This window comes from Myotis myotis, unplaced genomic scaffold (assembly GCF_014108235.1).
Source record: "Myotis myotis isolate mMyoMyo1 unplaced genomic scaffold, mMyoMyo1.p scaffold_m19_p_5, whole genome shotgun sequence".
Classification (NCBI taxonomy): Eukaryota; Metazoa; Chordata; class Mammalia; order Chiroptera; family Vespertilionidae; genus Myotis; species Myotis myotis.
In genome coordinates, this window is record NW_023416357.1 from 109,031,189 (window position 1) to 109,051,750 (window position 20,562).

A 20,562-nucleotide genomic window follows, 5' to 3' on the forward strand; every position below is an offset into this window, starting at 1 on the left:
TGCCCTCCCGCGCAGCCTGAGACGCGGGGCGAGGCCCGCACAGCCAGGTCACCTTGTGTCGGCCCTCGGTGCCGCCAGCTCGGGCTGCCCCAGGTCCAACAGAACCATCCCCACCTACCGTGCGCCGGGCCGGCGTGCACCTGGGAGACCAGGTCGCCGCTCTTTCGAAGCTGACGTCCTGCTGGGAAAGAGACAACCACACTTTAACACCTCGTCTTTAAAGATGATTCCAGGTGTTGGTCTGTGACCTAAGTTGAGGTCGGTCAGATGAGGGGACACAGGGGTTGCACTGAGACCGCCGAGTCCGGAGCGCTGACCGCTGGGCGGACAGGCTGGTGCGCGCCCGGGGCGCTGTCCTCGGGCGCAGGGCCGGTGGCCGGGGCCGTGCTGAAGTCTGGATTGCATTCGAGGTGCAGCTGGAGGGGTTTCAGCAAGAGTGAGATCTTACTCTGTGCTCTGTGTAGACTGTCGGGGGAGGGGCAAGAATGGAAGGCTATCAGTGAGGCGAGCAAGCAGTCAAGGAAAGAGGCAGGTCGCTGTGGCTGGGATGAGAGGAGTGAAGGTGGAGAGAAATGGACTGTTTGGATGTTTCGTAGGTGGAGAGAACGAGTAACTGATAATGAGGTTGAGAGAGAACTCAGCAATGACTCCTACATTTTTGGAGTGGCCAGGTGTTTGGTGATACTTTTACTACTTGGGGCCTAAGGAGAAGCTTAGGTTGGATGGATAAGGGGGGGGGGGGGGGGGACACATTTGGTAGCAATTGTTGTCCATCATTCCCTAGTGTTGCAGTCTAGTGGAGATTTCCTTTTCTCGTTTTTGTTTTGTGGAGATTTCCTTTTCTCGTTTTTGTTTTGTGGAGATTTCCTTTTCTTTCAGGACTCATGGACCAAATCACCATTAACCTTGACCTTGGATCCAGCTCTTTCTTCCCAGATGGAACCCATGCAGCACCCAAATGAGACAGTTTCTCCCTGAATGCCACCTAGCTTACCTCTAGAAAGTCCTGGAAGAGTGACATCTGTCTCTATTTTTGTATTGCCTACATGTCCACAAAACTCAGCACATTTCAAATTCCACCAAATCCAACAGCCTTACAGAAGTGCAGAGTTGTCAGTGTCCCCTCATAGACAGGGGAAGGAGCAGTTTGATTGCTAGCCTAAGCCATTCTTGTTCAGTCCTGGCCGGTGTGTCTCGGTTGAGCATGGTCCCCTGTGCCAAGAGGACACAGTTGGATTCCCCGTCAGGGCACATTCCCGGGTTGTGGGCCAGATACCCAGTAGGGGGCTTGCAGGAGGCAGTCCATTGATGATCTCATACGTTCTCTCATCAATGTTTCTCTCTCTTCCTCTTCTTACCTCTCTAAAATCAATAAAACATTTAAAAAATTTAAAAAGTAGACATTCTTGTTCAAACATTGGTCTCTTAACGGGATTTTTTTTTTTAAGTGTACCATTTTGCCACTGCCACTGGCACAAGCTAACTTCTGTATTACAGGAATTCAGATACGCATGTCACTTTATTGTAGGAGGTCTTCATTTTTTTTTTTTTAATGACTGGAGAACTTCGATGGAATGATTTTTGGCTTATTGTCTGGTGTTTCTATTGCCCAGTAATAGAAGAAACTCCCAACTATCCAGGTCTGAATTCTCAATGTCCACTGATACTCACCACTGGAAAGTTGATGAGAATCCCTAGGTGAAATTTTGGAACAGTTTGTCTATTTGAACTCCAACTGAGTGGAATGATTCTTGTGTTTAAAAAATAGAAGTATAAATTCTTCCTACCCAGCAACACTTCCCAGGCCCACCTGCCTCTGCCCCTCCAAAAAAGGTTCTGGATTTAAAATTAAAGCATAAAAAAAAACATGTAAAAATTTAAGACATTTTAAAATATATTTTTATTGATTTCAGAGAGGAAGGGGGAGGGAGAGAGAAACAATGATGAGAGAGAATCATTGATCCGCTGCTTCCTGCATGTCCCCTACTGGGGATCAAGCCTGCAACCTGGGCATGTACCCTGACTGGGAACTGAACCGTGACCTCCTGGTTCATAGATTGATGCTCAACCACTGAGCCATGCCAGCTGAGCAAAATTTAAAACATTTTTTACCAGATAAATGGCTGCACATCACTACAGACAATGAGAGTGAGGTGGGGGAGGGGGGGTGGGGGGAGGGCTGACAGGGACCAAATACTATGTTTACAGTTTTCCCATCAATCCTATTTTCAGTCCCACATCTCTCTTGCCTCCCAATATCTGGTGTTTTACATTACTACGTCTCTCTGAGATCTATGGGACAGATCTCATGTCCCATAGATGAGATCCTTCTTAGTCTAGATTTTAGCTGAGCAAACCCTAGGGGTTAGGGAGAGGTGGTATGACAGAGTAAAATGAATACAGAGCTATATTCTAGGCCCACCCCTGCTGCTGACTTGAACTTGGGAAAGTCATGTCACCTCTCTGGGACTCTTTCCCCCATCTTTCCCCCCTCTGCTTTAGTGATGAACCTCTAAGCAAAGCAGCTGGCACTTCTCCGAAAGGATGAGCCATGAGGCTCCTTAAAGGCAGGAAGTCCTTGGGGACCCAGAAGAACATAGAAGGCCCCGGGAGGGAGCTATGCTGGCAGCCTGAAGTCATAAGTAGCCATTCTGCACTGTTAAAGGGCTGTGAACACAATGTGCTTTATCATGATGGATGGTAGGCAGAAGCTGAATCCAGATGGGACCTCTGGGAAAGCTGTGGAGGGGGCTGTGCAATCACTCTTCTCTTTAAGGAGTCTCTGGCCTGACCAGATAAGGAACCCATTGCCTCCCTGGGGTTTAAGTTGACCATGTGGGCCAAGAGCAAGCTGGATGTGCCACACTCATCCAGGGTTTCTGGGATCAGATACAACAAAAAGCCACATCCACAAGTTAACAGCCATTCCTTGGGTTCGAGTCTCTCTTAGTTGCGCAGATTGGCAGAGCTGACTGAAGTGTGCAGGGACTTCTTAGGGAGTGTTGTCAGGATCAGCCCCTGTGGGGGAGGGAGCAAGCAGGATTGAGCAGAGGAAGCAGTTGCAGGGGTGCAATCATGGGCTCTGACAGGCCCCACAGGGACCTCTGAAGCCGGATGGCTATTTAGGGTTGTTACTGAGTAGAGACGCCAAGCCTTCGTATGTCTGCATGGACCAGTCACTACCTTGGGTAAGGTGGCTCTCGGCCAAGGACAATTCCTTGAGAGGCTGGCAGCTGAGATCTGTCAACCTTCCTATTACCATCCCTGTAGCTGGGGAATCGGTGTTTGAGCCCTGAAGGGGGACTAGGCGGCGCACTAGCATTTGCAACCGTGCACCCACGGTGTGCTACGCTTTTCAGTTTGGAGAGCAGCACCTTCAGGACCCCGGAGTGTCCTTTCCTGCAGGAAACCGACAAGAGAAAGAGGAGAGGAACACACTAGAGCACCCACTGCGCTGCTGCTCACCTCGAGGCAGAGCTGACATTGCTGTCATTTCCCTCCTCTCCTGTCATCCTGATTCCTCGAACCCTCTGCCAGCACTTCTGATGGCCTAGGTGGCGTATGTGGTGGGGGACCTAGGCTGCTATCCCTGTGGAGTTTAAGCTCCTGGTTGCCATGCACTTCTCAGGCTGTGGCTGCTGTATTTGTCTATATTCTGTCAAAATGGGGCAAGGGACACCCACATGGGTTATGTGGGTGCCCACTCATTCCATTTTACTACTGGAGAAAAACTGAATCCTCTAAGCGGTTCTCAACCTGTGAGTCGCCAACCTGTGGGTCGAGACCCCTTTAGGGGTCGAACAACCCTTTCACAGGGGTCGCCTAAGACCATCGGAAAACACATATATAATTACATATTGTTTTTGTGATTAATCACTATGCTTTAATTATGTTCAATTTGTAACAATGGAAATACATCCTGCACATCAGATATTTATATGACGATTCATAACAGTAGCAAAATTACAGTTATGAAGTAGCAACGAAAATAATCTTATGGTTGGGGGTCACCACAACATGAGGAACTGTATTAAAGGGTCGCGGCATTAGGAAGGTTGAGAACCACTGGTCTAAGTGCTTCCCTGTCTGCGGTGGGCGGGGCCCTCATTGTCATCTGGAGTCCCCAGCTCCCTAATCCCATTGTCGCATCTACGCTTTCAGACCTCCCAGCTGCTGGTGCACGTGGGTTCTCTGGGAAACACACTGACTTGCAGGGTGTTTATCGATCGGGACTGTGCTTGGGACCCACACCTGTGGGGGGCGGGAAGGAAGTAGGACCAGGCGGGAGAAGTCAGGTTTTAGTGCAGGGAGCTCTGAAGCTGGGGTGGCCCTCCAGAGTTGTTTGAGTTGGGCCGAGGGAGCAAGTTTTTACCCTGCATTGATCTCTCACTGGTTGTTGGCTGACCTGGAAGGTGTGAACTTGGGCAAGAAGCTCTCTTAAGCTGGCAGCAGGAGGGAGGTGGGGGGCAGGGGAGTCCTTCAGTCCTGAAGGGAGACTGGGTGGCACAGTACAGCACCCATGACAGTTTGTACCCGGCAGTTCCAACCATCAGTGATCTTGGCCTCCTCTCAGAAGCGTTTTCAGCCTGGGGTGGAGGGGCAGCGGGTGGAGCCCCGCCCTGCCCACAGGTGCTCTGCTCACAGAACCTCGGAAGCTGCCAGGCCTCATCCCCACAGACGCTCACATTCCCCTGCTCACAGGAAAACGGAGGAGAAGGATGTGCCTTTTGGTAGAATTACTGGCAACTGGACAGATGCTTTGCCAGGTAGCCTGGAGGAGGAAGCAGGCTATTCCCGTCATGAGAAGCCGCCCGCAGGGGAACCCGGAGTGGGGAGTAGGGGGAACAGGACAGCTCTGTTCATTGCCTTTGTGCCAGCCTCTGCGACACGGGACTTGCCAACAAGAAGCCTGCGGGGTGTCCTGCCTGGATAGACCTGCCTGGCACAGTGCCTGCCGCCGGCTGGTGCTTGGTGGCTCTTTGCTGAAGGCGGGAGGGCTAGGTGCTCAGCCTCTCAACCTCAAGTGGGGCGGACAACAGGACCTACCTCGTTCTGTTTTCTATTTCTTCTGGAATTGATTTTTGAGAATTTATATTTTCCGGAAACTGCCCACTCCATCAGTGTTTTAAATCTCCGTTCCAAGAGGTAGAGCCCTTGTGGTGCCCTTGGCATCACCGCAAACTGCAGAGCAGGCTCCTGTCTGCGTGGACCTCCGTGGGAGGAAAGGGTTTTGGGCAAAATGGGAAGAATTAATTCCTCTCCAAACGGCGACTCGTTTTTACACATCACCCTTGGCTTCTTCTCATTCAAAATATCCCTGGAAAAAGCGCAGCCCCAAAGCCTTGAGTTGTTGATGCATCAGTATTTAAAACGCCATCATTCGGAGGAGGAGGCGGCGGGGGAGGCTGTGCTCGCTGAGACCCTTCTCCGGGAACAGGCCGCATTTTAAGACCCGCCCCTGCTTCTGCACGCTCCCATTTCAGTGCTTCTCAGGGGTGGATGTGGACCCGCCGCGAGCCTGTACTGTGCCCTGCAGAAGTTCTGTTTTTCTGCGCCAGAACTTTTACTCCATTTCCCAGGGCCCGCTGAAGCCTGTGTTGACAGCACTGCTGCCCCGCTTCTAGCTGTCATGGTCGCGGGGCCCCTGGGGCAGCCCTTGCGTGGGGGGGGGGGGCGGGGGCGAAGGCAGGTCTCGGGCTCCTCGCCGCCCTGCCCCCCCTCCTGCCCCGCAGTGAGTGGTGGGAGCCCGGGAGCCCATGCGCACTCGGGCTCCTCACGCCTCCAGGGTTCCAGACAGTTGGGAGTTGGACGGACTTGGGCTCCGGCTCCGGCTCCAGCTCCGGGAGGCCCTCCTGACGGCCTGCCCTCCCTGGACCATGGAGAAGGCCGTCTCCAAAAGCAGAAAAGGTGCCTGGGAAGGTGAGTGGGTTGGCCAAGCATTCCTCACTCTCCTCCTCTGTAAAATGGGAGCGCCACCCTCTTGGCCTCTCGCCATTCGTTGACCGGACTATCGTTTACATCCAGTAAGAGTCTGGCTTTGAGAGCACCGGTCTGTGGGTTTTGACAGTTGCATACCCTCCATTAACGACCACCGCGGTCAAAAGGTGGCACCTTGGCGCCTACCCTCTCCCGGCCCCAGCCCCTGATCTGTTTCTGTAGTTTGCCCTTTCCATAGAAAATGTCACAAACATGGGATCTAGCGCTTCTTTCACTTACTCTGCTGTCCTTTGAGACAGTGGAGCATATCACGAGGGCATTTCATTTGCAAGCTGGAGATGGGAGGGAAGCCGTGCCTAAGAGGCCACTCTGTGTGCCCAGGAACCAAAGGCTCAGGCACCATCTTCTCCGAGTCGCCCCTACAGTCTTGCAGAGCCTCTGAAGTTGGGTCGCTGTATTTTGCAGACAGAGGGTGGAGATGGGCCGGGGCACTTGCTTGGCGGAAAGGGCCATGAACCCTGCCAGTTCCCCACAGCTGGGGTGGGGGAGAAGGGAAGCCCCTTCCTCAGGACAGGGAGGTCTCCCAGGCCCCCAAATACCAGTCACATGAACTTGGCAAAGACTTGGCGAGTAGCAGTTTGTCATTTGTCCTCAAAGAAAAGTGTGTGTGAGTGAAACGCTGGGAAAATGTGCAGAAAACACATCTCACCAGAAGCTCCTGTGTAGCGTAGTGAAAACGAGTCTCCAAAGCTTCCTCTTGTTTTAAATCACTGCTCAGTCTTTGAAACTTTCTTGTGAGGTTCAGTTCTGTAGAAAACCTATTTCAACCCCTCCCACTACCCATTGTCCAGTGTCTTCTCCCAAATGCGTTTAAGCTACTGGGCATTTACACTCATTGTCATGGGTGCTTGGGTGATTGCAGTAACCCCTTCATTTCTCAAGTCCACGCTGGCCCCCCTAATCCGTGCTCCACACAGAAACAGGAGGGTTCCCATTTTGAAAAATGCAAATTTGGAGGAGGGAAAATGGCGGAGGTATAAACGGACGTGTCCTGTGCCTTGTCCTGGAGCAGATAAGGGTGAGCAGCTGAAACAGGTAACATGCAGCCCGAATAGGCAGAGGATTTTCAGCTGAGAGACTGTCTGCAGCTAGGAAAGACTGAGAACCCCCAGGAAAAAAAAAAGGACGGTTGGAGACTGCGGCTGAAGCCTCTCGTGGTGCGCCAGCTCAGCAGCGGAGACTGCGCCATCTTGGGTGGTTGTTGCCGGCATCCAGAGACCAGCTACTAACCTGGAAACAAGGGATCTCAAGCAGCGTGACTGCCTGAACTCACACGAGCACTGCTTCCTCTCACGGAAAGGTTGGAGATCCCCTAAAGGTGCGGTTTGCAGTTCGGGTTGGAGGGAGGACCGAGCTCGCGCGCGCGGGGCAGAATCTGCGCCCCACAGAGTCTGCAGCCGTTGGGACCAGCGTGACCCGCGAGTGGGGAAGGGGCCCCACAGGGCTGCTGGCAGAAGGGAACACGAAAAATGAGCCCATAGCTGGACTGGATGTAAGGGAGCAGCCTTGGACTTTGCCAATCTGCTGGCTGCTTGGTGCCAGGGGTGAGTGGGCGCGCGGAGACTGTGCACAGACCTGGAAGGTGGAGGCTTGTGAATTCGCACAACTATCAGGCTCTTGTTACAGTTCCCCTTAGATCCGTGCATTTGATTATTAAACCCAGTGCATGGGATTCCCCAGTTGGGGTCATTCGCAGAGCCTGTAGGAGAAAGTTCTTTTTGGGGAGCCTGGGAAACAGCGGGCAGTGGCAAGGAACCAGCTCTGGGCAGTGGTCTTTCCCGAATCAGTTCCAAATACCATAGAGGAAAAAAAAAACAAAACAAAACCCTACTGATAGAGAGGACTTATAGCCTCGGAGGTCAATCCAGACACACTGCCACCCAGAGGCAGAGCCACGAACTGTCTCTTCTGCGATCACAAATAAAGGCAGTCTGGTAAACAAATACAAGCTGCCTTAAAATCAGGTCTGTGGTTTACTGCACGGAGGGACAGTGTATCGCAGGGAAGTTCAACACTCCCCTTAATGCCTGGCAGGACTGAGGCATGCCAAAAAGAAGAGTGGAAGATCTGAAGCACCTTCACTTCCGAATATTTTTATATATATATTTTTTTAATTCTTTTTTCACCATTTCATTAAGAACCTATTTTATTTTATTTTTTTTTATTTTTTTCATCACTTGATTTTACCTTTTTAATTACTACATTTTTTTAACCAGTATTATTGCTATCCTTTTACCATTTTTTCAAGTGTCATTTTATTTTTTATTATTTTTTTTATTTTTCTTTATTTTATTTTGGGATTAGTGTTCTACACTCTATTTTCATCGTTCCTTTAGCATCATTTCTCTCTATCTCACATTTACCCTTAAGCCATAACTCTCTTCCTCACTTTTCCCCTTTTGTTGTCCTGTTTCTCTTACCCTATTCCTGCTTTGGATTTTACCTATTCCTTCTTTCTACCCACTGTCTAAATTTCACCCTAGTTATATATCTAATTTCCAATCCCTCGCTCTCCCCGTACAAATAGCCTCTTCCCCACCTCTATTTCATTCTCTTACTTTTTTTGTTGTTGTTGTTTTTTTGTCTTTTTGTTTTTTTCTTCTCTCCCTTTTCCCAATCTCATTTCGGCACTCCTTTTTGTTTTTTATTTTTCTCTTTAATCTTTTTCTCTTTTTTCTTCTTTATCCCCTAATTCTCTTCGCTCGGGGGGTCACCTTTATTTGGGGTTATTAATACCGTGAATGCATTTAGTTTGGTGCCTTGTACGTTGTGCCTTGTTGTGTTGTATTTTGTGCCTTTGAATCAGCGCAGCAGAGAGAGAACTACATAACCAAACACCTTGAGAAGAGAAATCATGGTGAAACAAAGAACCAACCCAAATATGAAAGAAAAACAGGCATCATCAGAAAAGGAAGTAAACGAAATGGAGGCAATGGAGGCAAGCAACCTGTCAGAGAAAGAATTCAGAGTAATGGCCATAAGGTGGATGAAAAGAATGGAAGACCAATTCAACAATATGTGTAGGAACCAAGAGGAAATGAAGAAGAATGAAGAGGAAATGAAGAGAAACCAAGAAGAAATGAAAAACGACATCACTGCCATAAAGAACTCAATAGAAAGCATCAACAGTAGACTAGAAGAAGCAGAGGACCGCATCAGCGAGCTAGAAGACAAGGTAGAAAAAAATACCCAAACAGAACAGCTTCTAGAAAAAAAAATTAAAAAGCAGGAGGAGAGCCTAAGAGAACTCTGGGACAATGCTAAACGATACAACATCCGAATAATAGGGATGCCAGAAGGAGAGGAAACTGAGCAAGGAATAGAAAACCTGTTTGAAAAAATAGTAACAGAAAATTTCCCTGATATAGGGAGGAAAAAACTCACACAAATCCAAGAAGCTCACAGAGTCCCAAACAAAATGAACCCGAAAAGACCGACACCAAGGCACATAATAATTAAATTGGCAAACACCAACGACAAAGCAAGAATCTTAAAAGCAGCCAGAGAGAGACAGAAAGTTACCTACAAAGGGTCCCCCATCAGACTAGCGACCGATTTCTCAACAGAAACACATCAGGCAAGAAGGGAATGGAAAGAAATATACAAAGTCATGCAAAGGAAGAGTCTGAATCCAAGAATACTATACCCAGCGAGGCTATCAATCAAAATTGAGGGTCAAATCAGGAGCTTCACAGACAAAAACGGTCTACGGGAGTTTATTACAACCAAACCAGCAATGCAAGAAATGCTAAAGGGTCTGCTGTAAATAGAAAAAACAGGAAACAAAGAAGGAACGCAGCGGTAAAGAACAAAAATGGCGACTAATAAGTTTCTATCAATAATAACTTTAAATGTAAATGGATTAAATTCCCCAGTCAAAAGGCATAGGGTAAATGAGTGGATAAGAAAACATGACCCATACATCTGCTGTCTACAGGAAACCCACCTCAGAAAAAAAGACGCACACAGACTGATGGTGAAGGGATGGAAAAAGGTTTTTCAGGCCAATGGAAGCGAAAAAAAAAGCTGGGGTAGCAATACTTATATCTGACAAATTAGATCTCAAAGTGAAGGACATAAAAAGAGATCAAGAAGGCCACTTCATAATACTAAAGGGAGCAGTCCAACAAGAAGAAATAACTCTGGTAAATATATATGCACCCAATATAGGAGCACCCAAATACGTAAGAAATCTCCTGGAGAAGATCAAGGGAGAGATTGACAGCAATACAATCATAGTGGGGGACCTTAACACCCCATTATCTCCACTGGACAAATCCTCTAAACAGAAACTCAGCAAAGAAACATCAATCCTAAATGACTCACTAGATCAGATGGAATTAATTGACATCTTCAGAACATTTCACCCCAAAGCCACAGAATATACATTCTCCTCAGGTGTACATTTGTCATCTTCAAAGTAGACCATATATTGGGTCACAGACAAAGTCTCTTCAAATTCAAGAAAATTGAAATCATATCAAGTATCTTCTCAGACCACAAAGGCATAAAACTGGAAATCAACTACAACAAAAACAATCCAAAAAAATCAAACACATGGAGACTAAATAGCATGCTATTAAACAACGACTGGGTCACCAGTGAGATCAAAGAAGAAATAAAAAACATCATGGCAACAAATGACAATGAAAACACAACAATCCAAAACCTATGGGACACAGCAAAAGCAGTCTTGAGAGGGAAGTTCATAGCTCTACAAGCCTACTGCAAGAAACAAGAAACAATGAGAATAAATGACCTAACTCTACAACTCGAAGAATTAGAAAGGGAGCAACAAAAAAAGCCCACTGTAAGCAGAAGGAAGGAAATAACAAAGATCAGAGCGGAGATAAACGACATAGAGACCAAAAAAAACAATACAAAAGATCAACAAAACCAAGAGCTGGTTCTTTGAAAGGATAAACAAGATTGATACACCTCTAGCCAGGCTCACCAAGAAACAAAGTGAGAGGACCCAAATAAACAAAATCAGAAATGAAAGAGGAGAAATAACAACAGACCCCATAGAAATACAAAGGATTGTTAGAAAATACTATGAACAACTCTACTCCAACACACTAGACAACCTGGAGGAAATGGACATATTCCTAGATAAATACAACCTTCCAAAACTTAACCAGGAAGAATCTAAAAATCTCAATAGGCCAATAACTATGGAGGAAATCGAAGCAGTAATCAAAAAGCTTCCAGCAAACAAAAGCCCGGGGCCAGATGGCTTCACAGGGGAGTTTTACCAAACATTCAAGGAAGACCTAAAACCTATCCTCCTCAGACTATGTCAAAAGATCCAAGAGGAAGGAACACTTCCCAGCTCATTCTATGAAGCCAACATCACCCTAATCCCAAAACCAGATAAAGACAATACAATGAAAGAGAATTACAGACCAATATCCCTCATGAACATAGATGCCAAAATCCTCAACAAAATCCTAGCAAATCAGATCCAGCAGTACATCAAAAAGATCATACACCATGACCAAGTAGGATTTATCCCAGGGATGCAAGGATGGTACAATATCCGCAAATCAATAAACGTGATACATCACATAAACAAATTGAGAGAAAAAAACCACATAGTCATATCAATTGATGCGGAGAAAGCATTTGACAAAATCCAACACCCTTTCTTGATAAAAACTCTCAGCAAGATAGGAATTGAGGGATCATACCTCAACATAATAAAAGCCATATATGACAAACCCACAGCCAACATCATAATCAATGGGCAAAAACTAAAACCATTCCCCCTAAAAACAGGAACAAGACAGGGATGCCCCCTCTCACCACTCCTGTTCAACATAGTACTGGAAGTACTAGCCATTGCGATCAGACACGAAGAAGAAATAAAAGGCACCCAGATTGGAAAAGAAGAAGTAAAACTGTCCTTATTTGCAGATGACATGATAGTGTACATACAGAACCCTAAAGACTCCATCAAAAAATTATTAGACTTAATAAATGAATTTGGCAATGTAGCAGGATACAAAATTAATGCTAAGAAATCCATGGCATTTCTTTACACCAATAGTGAACTTACAGAAAGTGAAACTACAGAAGCAATCCCATTTACCATTGCACCAAAAAAATTAAAATACCTAGGAATAAACTTAACTAAGGAGGTAAAAGACTTATATGCTGAAAACTACAGGACACTGAAAAAAGAGATAGAGGAAGACATAAACAGATGGAAGAATATACCGTGTTCATGGATTGGTAGAATCAACATCATCAAAATGTCCATACTACCCAAAGCAATTTATAGATTCAATGCAATCCCCATTAAATTACCAACGGCATATTTCACAAATCTAGAACGAACGTTCCAAAAATTCATCTGGAATAAAAAAAGATCCCGAATAGCTGCAGCAATCCTGAGAAAGAACAAAGTAGGTGGGATCTCAATACCAGATATCAAACTGTATTACAAAGCCACTGTTCTTAAAACAGCTTGGTACTGGCACAAGAACAGACATATAGATCAATGGAATAGAATAGAGACCCCAGAAATCGACCCAAGCCACTATGCTCAATTAATATTTGACAAAGGAGGCAAGAGCATACAATGGAGTCAAGACAGTCTTTTCAATAAATGGTGTTGGGAAAATTGGACAGATACATGCAAAAGGATGAAACTAGATCACCAACTCACACCATACACAAAAATAAACTCAAAATGGATAAAAGACTTAAACGTAAGACGGGAAACCATAAAAATACTAGAGGAATCCACAGGCAGCGAAATCGCAAACATATGCCAAAGAAATTTCTTCTCTGATAATGCTCCTAGGGCAATGGAAACTAAAGAGAAAATGAACAAATGGGACTACATCAAAATAAAAAGCTTTTGCACAGCAAAGGAAACCATCAACAAAACAACAAGAAGACCCACTACATGGGAGAACATATTTGCCAATGATACCACCAATAAGGGTTTAATTTCCAACATTTACAGGGATCTCATGAAACTTAACAAAAGGAAGGTAAACAATCCAATAAAAAAGTGGGCAACGGACCTAGATAGACACTTTTCGAAAGAGGACATACAGAAGGCCGAAAGACATATGAAAACCTGCTCAAAGTCACTAATTATACGAGAGATGCAAATCAAAACGACAATGCGTTATCATCTCACACCTGTCAGAATGGCTATCATCAACAAATCAACAAACAACAAGTGTTGGAGAGGATGTGGAGAAAAAGGAACCCTTCTGCACTGCTGGTGGGAATGCAGACTGGTGCAGCCACTGTGCAGAACAGTATGGAGCTACCTCAGAAGACTAAAAATGGAACTCCCATTTGACCCAGTGATCCCACTACTAGGAATATATCCCAAGAGACCAGAAACGCCAATCAGAAAGGATATATGCACCCCTATGTTCATAGCAGCACAATTCACCATAGCTAAGATTTGGAAACAGCCTAAGTGCCCATCAGCAGATGAGTGGATTAGAAAACCGTGGTACATATACACAATGGAATACTACGCTGCGGTAAAAAAAAAGGAACTCTTGCCTTTTGCAACAGCATGGATGGAACTGGAGAGCATTATGCTAAGTGAAATAAGCCAGTCAGAGAGAGATAAGTACCACATGATCTCACTCATTTGTGGATTATAGAGAACAACATAGACTGATGAAAAGGGACAGACCCAAAGACTGAGAAACAGCGATCAGGCTGTCAATCCCCAGAAGGAAAGTAGGGGAGGGCGGGGGTGGGGGAAAGAGATCAACCGAAGGACTTGTATACATGTATATAAGCCAAACCAATGGACATGGACAGCAGGGGGATGGGAGCATGAGTTTGTGTGTGGGGGGGAGGTTGGGGGTTAATGGGGGGGGATGAGGACACATTTGTAATACCTTAACTAATAATAAAAAAAAAAAAGGAAAAAAAAAGAAAAAAAGAAAAATGCAAATTTTATTGTGTTCGGTGAAAACAGCTCCTAGCTTTCCCAGTTGGGTAACGGAGGCAGGTCTGCTCTGCGTTTGCTTCTCCTGCCGGCCCTCCTCCTTTACGCCCTTTCCTGTCTCTGAACCTTGGTCTCATTTGCTCCCTTTCATCTCCTTTGCATAAATATTTCCGATTAGTTCCTTCGACCTCAATTCGAATTTCACCTCCTCTGTGAAGCCTGTCCTGCCTCCCCCCCAGGAGACCTGACCTCCTGTTGGTCTCCCTGAGCTTTCCGTGCCTCTCCTGCACGGCCTGAGTTACAGCTGTTACTCATCGTCTGGTCACTTGGCGAATGGATATCTGTCTCCTCCGCTAGGTGGGAAGATCTGTGGGGGCAGACACTTCTGAGTCAATAATACTTGTTAAGTGAATGGATAATGATAACTAATGTTAATTAACCATTCACAGTGTGCTAATTTCTGGGCAAAAGCTTTCACTGCCTTATTTAATTCTCATTATAACCCTCTGAGGTGGACACTTACTATCCTCACTGTACTGATAAGGAAACTGAGGAATGGAGTGTTAACTGCCCTAGAGGTCTGCTTTAGAGCCCCTGTGACGACTGGCACGCTGCCGTTGAGGTGACGGTCTAAAACACATCTCCCTCTCTTTATCAGAAAAACAAGCCAGCTTCCAGGTCAAGTCATCTGTGCACAACTTGAGCAAAACTCAGAAGACCAAACTCCCTGTGGGCAGCCTGGGGTTAGGCCTGATAATCATCCAGCATGGGCCCTACCTCCAGATCACCCACCTCCTCAAGAAGGGGGCTGCAGCCAGGGATGGAACACTTCGGCCAGGTGACTGGTTCCCCGTGCCTCCCGCCCACGCACCCCTGCCTCCCTCCCACCTGCCTCCATGGAGGCTCAGGTTATTAGGTTTCAGCGTAAATGGTTATGACGATGATGACATTGTCTGAGAGCTTCCTCTGGGCCGGCCAGTTGCTATCACTTATATAACCCTCCATATTGTGCATTATTTAGTCATTGAATTTTTACAATAACCCTCTAGGGAGAAACTATTATCATCTTCTTTGATAGGTGAGGAAACAGGCTCAGTGAGTTCCTGGTCCAGTTTCACCCCCATCTGGCAAGTGTAATACAAACACAGGCACAGTGTCACTGCAGAGCTCATGGCTCTCGGTGGGGAAAGATTTCTTCCCTGGTAGGCAGTATTGATCATTATTAGCATTTATTATTATCCTTATTTTAAATATATATTTATTGTTGAGAGTATTACAGATGCCCCCTCCATATTTTTTGAGATTATTTAATTTTATTTTTAAAAAATCTTTATTGTGGAAAGTATTACCTATGTCCCCATGTCCACCCCCTCTCCCCCCGCCATTCACCTCTAATCTTTAGTTCCTTCCTTCCTAGTTACTCTGGGCTTTTCTTGTTGTTTTCTTTCTAATTCTTTAAATTGTAGGATGAGATAGTTTATTAATAATTTTTCTTGTTGAGCGCCTGAAGAATGGCTTCTCTGTGTGTAACACAGCCAACAGCACCTTGGGCTTACTCCTCACGGGTGGCAGCATGCTATGGCCTTCCTGTGACATTACGCCCTATACATTAAAAAAAAATTTTTTTTTTCTTGTTTTTTGAGGTGGTCCTACAGTGCTATGAATTTCTCTCTCAGGACTGCTTTTGCTGTGTCCCGGAGATTTTGTGTTGTTGTGTGTTCATTTTCATTTGTTTCCAGGAAGTTTGATTTCTTTCTGGATCTCGTTGGTAACCCATTCATTGTTTAATAACATGCTTTTTAGTCTCCATGTGTTTGAATGTCTTGGAGTATATTTACCGAAGTTTATTTAATTTAATTCCATTATGATTTTATTTCAACCTTCTTGAACTTGTAGGGACTTGTTTTGTGTCCTAACAGGTGGTCTATCTTTGAGAATGACCCAAGTGCACTTGAAAAACTGTATATTCTGCAGCTTTGGGGTGAAATGTTCTATAAATGTCAATTAAACCCATCTGGTCCAGGGTGTCATTTAGAGCCACTGTTTCATCGTTAATTTTTTGTCTGGAAGATCTATCCAGTGAAGTCAGCAGGGGTGTTAAAGTCCCTACTGTGACTGTATTGCTGTTGATCTCTTCCTTAAAGTCCTCCAGAAGGTTTTTAAAAGTACCTATTTAGGTGCTTCTATATTGGGTGCATATATGTTTACTAAGGTTATATCCTTTTGTTGGATCAATCCCTTTAGTATTATGTAGTGACCTTTGTTGTCTCTTATGATGGCCTTCATTATAAAGTCTATTTTGTCAGATATGAGTATTGCTACTCCAGCTTTTTTTTTTCTTTCCACTGGCATGGAAAATTTTTTTCCATCCCTTCCCTCTCATCCTGTGTGAGTCTTTTGTTCTGAGGTGAGTCTCTTGTAGATATCATATAATTGGATCATGTTTTGTATCCATTCAGCTACCCTATGTCTTTTGATTGAAGCATTTAATCCATTTACATTTAAGGTTATTATTGGTGGGTACTTATTTATTTTTAATTCTGTATGCCTAGGTTTTTCTCTCTCTCCTTCTTCTTCTCATTACACCAGTCCATTTAGCATTTTTCTTTCTTTATTTCTTTTTTAATAAGAGTATATTTTATTGATTTTTTACAGAGCGGAAGGGAGAGGGAATAGAGAGTTAGAAACATCGATCAGCTGCCTCCTGCAGACACCCCACTGGGAATGTGCCCGAAACCAAGGTACATGCCCTTGACTGGAATCGAACCTGGGACCCTTCAGTCCGCAGGCCAACACTCTATCCACCGAGGCAAACCAGTTAGGGCAATTTTTGGCATTTTAATGATGATGTTTCTGGGTGTGGGCCTGTTTGGGTTTTCTTGCTTGGAACTCTGTGCCTCCTGGACTTGTGTGACTTTTTCCTTCACCAGGTTAGGGGAGTTTTCTGCTATTATTTCTTCAAGCACATTCTCTATCCCTTCCTCACTTTCTTCCCCTTCTGATACCTCTATGATGTGAATATTATTACATTTCATGTTCTCCCACAGCTCCCTTAAGCTGTCCTCTTGTTTTTAAATTTTTTTTCTTTTTGGTCCTCTAATTGATTGATTGATTTTTTTCTACACTGTCTTCTAATTGACTGATCTGATCCTCAGCTTCCCCTAATCTCCTGTGTATTCCTTTCAATGTGTTCTTTATTAGTGCTATATCATTCTTCATTTCTTTTTTTTTAATTAAATCTTTATTGATCAGATTATTACATTTGTTCCTCTTTTTTCCCCCCATAACTCCCCTCCTCCCAGTTCCCGCCCCACCCTCCGCCCTCACTCCCCACCCACTGTCCTCATCCATAGGTGCACGATATTTGTCCAGTCTCTTCCCGCATCTCCCACACCCCTTTCCCCCCCAAGAATAGTCAGTCCATTCCCTTTCTATGTCCCTGATTCTATTATGATCACCAGATTATTTATTCACTTGATTCTTAGATTCACTTGTTGATAGATGCATGTTTGTTGTTCATAATTTGTATCTTTACCTTTTTCTTCCTCTTCCTCTTCTTAAAGGATACCTTTCAGCATTTCATATAATACTGGTTTGGTGGTGATGAACACCTTTAGCTTTTCCTTATCTGTGAAGCTCCTTATCTGACCTTCAGTTCTGAATGATAGCTTTGCTGGATAAAGTAATCTTGGTTGTAGGTTCTTGGCATTCATCACTTTGAATATTTCTTGCCATTCCCTTCTGGCCTGCAAAGTTTCTGTTGAGAAATCAGCTGACAGTCATATGGGTGTTCCCTTGTAGGTAACTGAGTTTCTTTCTCTTGCTGCTTTTAAGATTCTCTCTTTGTCTTTTGCTCTTGGCATTTTAATTATGATGTGTCTTGGTGTGGTCCTCTTTGGATTCCTTTTGTTTGGGGTGCTCTGCGCTTCCTGGACCTGTAAGTCTATTTCTTTCACCAGGTGGGGGAAGTTTTCTGTCATTATTTCTTCAAATAGGTTTTCAATATCTTGCTCTCTCTCATCTTCTGGCACCCCTATAATTCTGATGTTGGTACACTTGAAGCTGTCCCAGAGGCTCCTTACACTATCTTCGTATTTTCGGATTCTTTTTTCATTTTGCTTTTCTGGTTGGGTGTTTTTTGCTTCTTCGCATTTCAAATCTTTGCCTTGATTCTTGCGCTCCTCTGGTCTGCTGTTGGGAGTCTGTATAGTATTCGTTATTTCAGTCCGTGTATGCTTAATTTGTAGTTGGTTCTTTATCATAACATCGAGGGTCTCATTAGATTTCTTGTAGACCTCATTAAGTTTATCGGCAGCTTCTAGACAGTTCTTGAGAGACTTTAAAAATGTGGTTCTGAACTCAATATCCTCCATTGACAGTTTTGTCCTATTTCTTTGTCTCCGCATTTTTTATGCTTTCTTGGTCACCCCCTAGTGTTCTTTGTGTGAAGTCTTGTTGTAGTTAAGCCTTGATTGTTGTTGGCAATACCGGGGGTGATTTGACCCTCCAGGCTGACTGGCTATGAGAGTCCGCTGTGTCTGCAGTGGGAGAGCTTCTGTGCTGGATCTCTAGGGCGGTGCTAATCTAGCGTTTGCCTGAGGCTATCCGGCAAATGGCTCTGTGCAGGGCTTGGGTGGGGCGGGTCCCCGGGGATCTACAGGGCGGGCTGGAGCGAGCAGTTATGGCTGCTCTCAGTTCCGTCCCTAGGGGCTCTGCCTCACAGAGTCCCAGCAACCGCTGCAAACCTTGGAGAGAAAGCTGCCTTCGAGTTCCGACCGAAGCCAGACAGTCCCACTTCTCCCGTTTGAGTCTGGGTCCCTAGAGACTCGCCCGGATCTGGAGCTCAGAGTCTGAAACTCCCTCCCGATTGAAAACAACAACCGCGCCCTCCGCCTCCAGCCCGCTCCGCGTGCACTCCGCACCTGAGTATTTCACTTCAGCACTGCTCCTCCTCTGAGTCTGGGCATGATATTCTCTTTCCTTCTTGTTGTAGAATTTCCACTCAGCCAGCCTTCCTGTGGTTCTGGATGATGTCCGTACCGTCTTTTAGTTGTTTTTTGAAGTGGTTGTTCGAGGCAGCAATCTCCAGCGTTAACCTATGCCGCCATCTTGGTTTCTCCATTCTTCATTTCTGACTGGTCTTTTTTCATAGTTATTATATCTTTTCTCATGTTGTGCAGCATCCTTGCCTGAACTGTATATCTGATAGATTATTCTTAACTGTATATCTGATAGATTTCTTATCTCATTTCTTTTAGCTCTTCTTCTAGCTCTTGCTCTTTCATTAGGGGCTTGTTTTTTTGTCTTCCCATGTTGGCTGCCTGTTTGGGTTGTGTCTGTGTTCAGTAGGTCCTCGGGTTACATTGGAGATCCATTCCTACTGCGCAACATAATGTGATTTTCGCCGTAAGTCAGAACCCACCTACGTAAGCACCTATGTCACTCACATGGAGCACATACACAGCAGTAATGAAGCGAAACAGTAAAAAAAATTTAAAAGAAAGATAACAACTTCTGACCTTTAGTTATGGTAAATAAATAATAAAAAACATAAAGCACATATGTACATACGTCAAAATGACGGAACTTTTTAATATATATAAATAAATGGGAGATGGCTACGTAACCACAAAACGATGTATGTCGAGTCCGACGTAACCCGAGGACTGCCTGTATTAGGTAGATCTGCTACAACTCCCAGAGACCCACCTCTGCCTGCAGTCTGATTGCTATTCATTCTTGATTAGCCTTAAGCTATCAATCACAGTATGGGGCATGCGTTTTTTCCAACGGGTTGGTGAAATTGCTTCCCCCCGCAGACAAAGCAATTTGGATGTTCTCTGCAGTGTGAGGGGTTGATTCAGCACAGGAAACTGGGGTGGTTGTCTTCTGAGCTCCAACCCCAGGGCCCTCAACCTTGGATTCTGCTTACACAGCTCTAGTCCACTCTGCCCTTCCTCTGCTGGAGCCCTAGGTTAGTGGCTGCACACAAAATTTTGTACATTGGCCCTTTAAGAGGGTGTCTGCATTTCCAGCCATCTCTCCCTGACAAATAGTAACGCTGCTGCTTCTCACAGCCACATGTCATGTGGGCACCTTTCTCAGTTCTGGCTTTCTGGGCTAGAGGGATAAGCTTGGGGTTTAGACCCCAGAGTTCTCAGTGGGGACCTCCCCACAGCTAAGATATCCCTCTGGAATTTCAGTTGCTGTCTGTGGGCACCCAGCTAGCCCTTTCGCACCTCCGCCCTTCCTACCAGTCTCTCTGTGGGCTTCACTTTTTGTCCTTGGTTATCAGGGTTCTCCAGCTAGTATTCAGTTGATTATTTAGGATGGTTTTTCTGTATTTCAGTTGTAATTCCAGTTTGGCCCTGAGAGAGCATCAGTGTAGTTTCCACCTACTCCAACACCATTTTGGAATCTCCGATGTCCCCCTTTTTCCCCCATTGACCCCTTCTAGCCTCCTGAAGAAGATTCTACATTAAATGACCTTGCAGCCCTGGCCAGGGTGGCTCAGTTGGTTGGGTGTCATCCTGTACAATGAAAGTTTGCTGGTTTGATTCACAGTGAGGACACATACCTAGGTTGTGGGTTCAATTCCTAGTGGGGTGCATATGGGAGGCAACCAATCGATGTTT

General features: G+C 45.4%; 1 protein-coding gene across 1 annotated transcript in view; it reads left to right on the forward strand.

The window, feature by feature from the left end:
* The first annotated feature begins 5,876 nt into the window (after positions 1–5,876).
* PDZD9 (PDZ domain containing 9) overlaps positions 5,877–20,562 on the forward strand; it is a 32,531-nt gene continuing 17,845 nt past the window's right edge. The window contains exons 1-2 of the mRNA XM_036309683.1: positions 5,877–5,907; positions 14,586–14,765. Of these exons, the coding sequence (XP_036165576.1) occupies positions 5,877–5,907; positions 14,586–14,765 (211 nt within the window). The remainder of the gene's footprint in view (positions 5,908–14,585; positions 14,766–20,562) is intronic.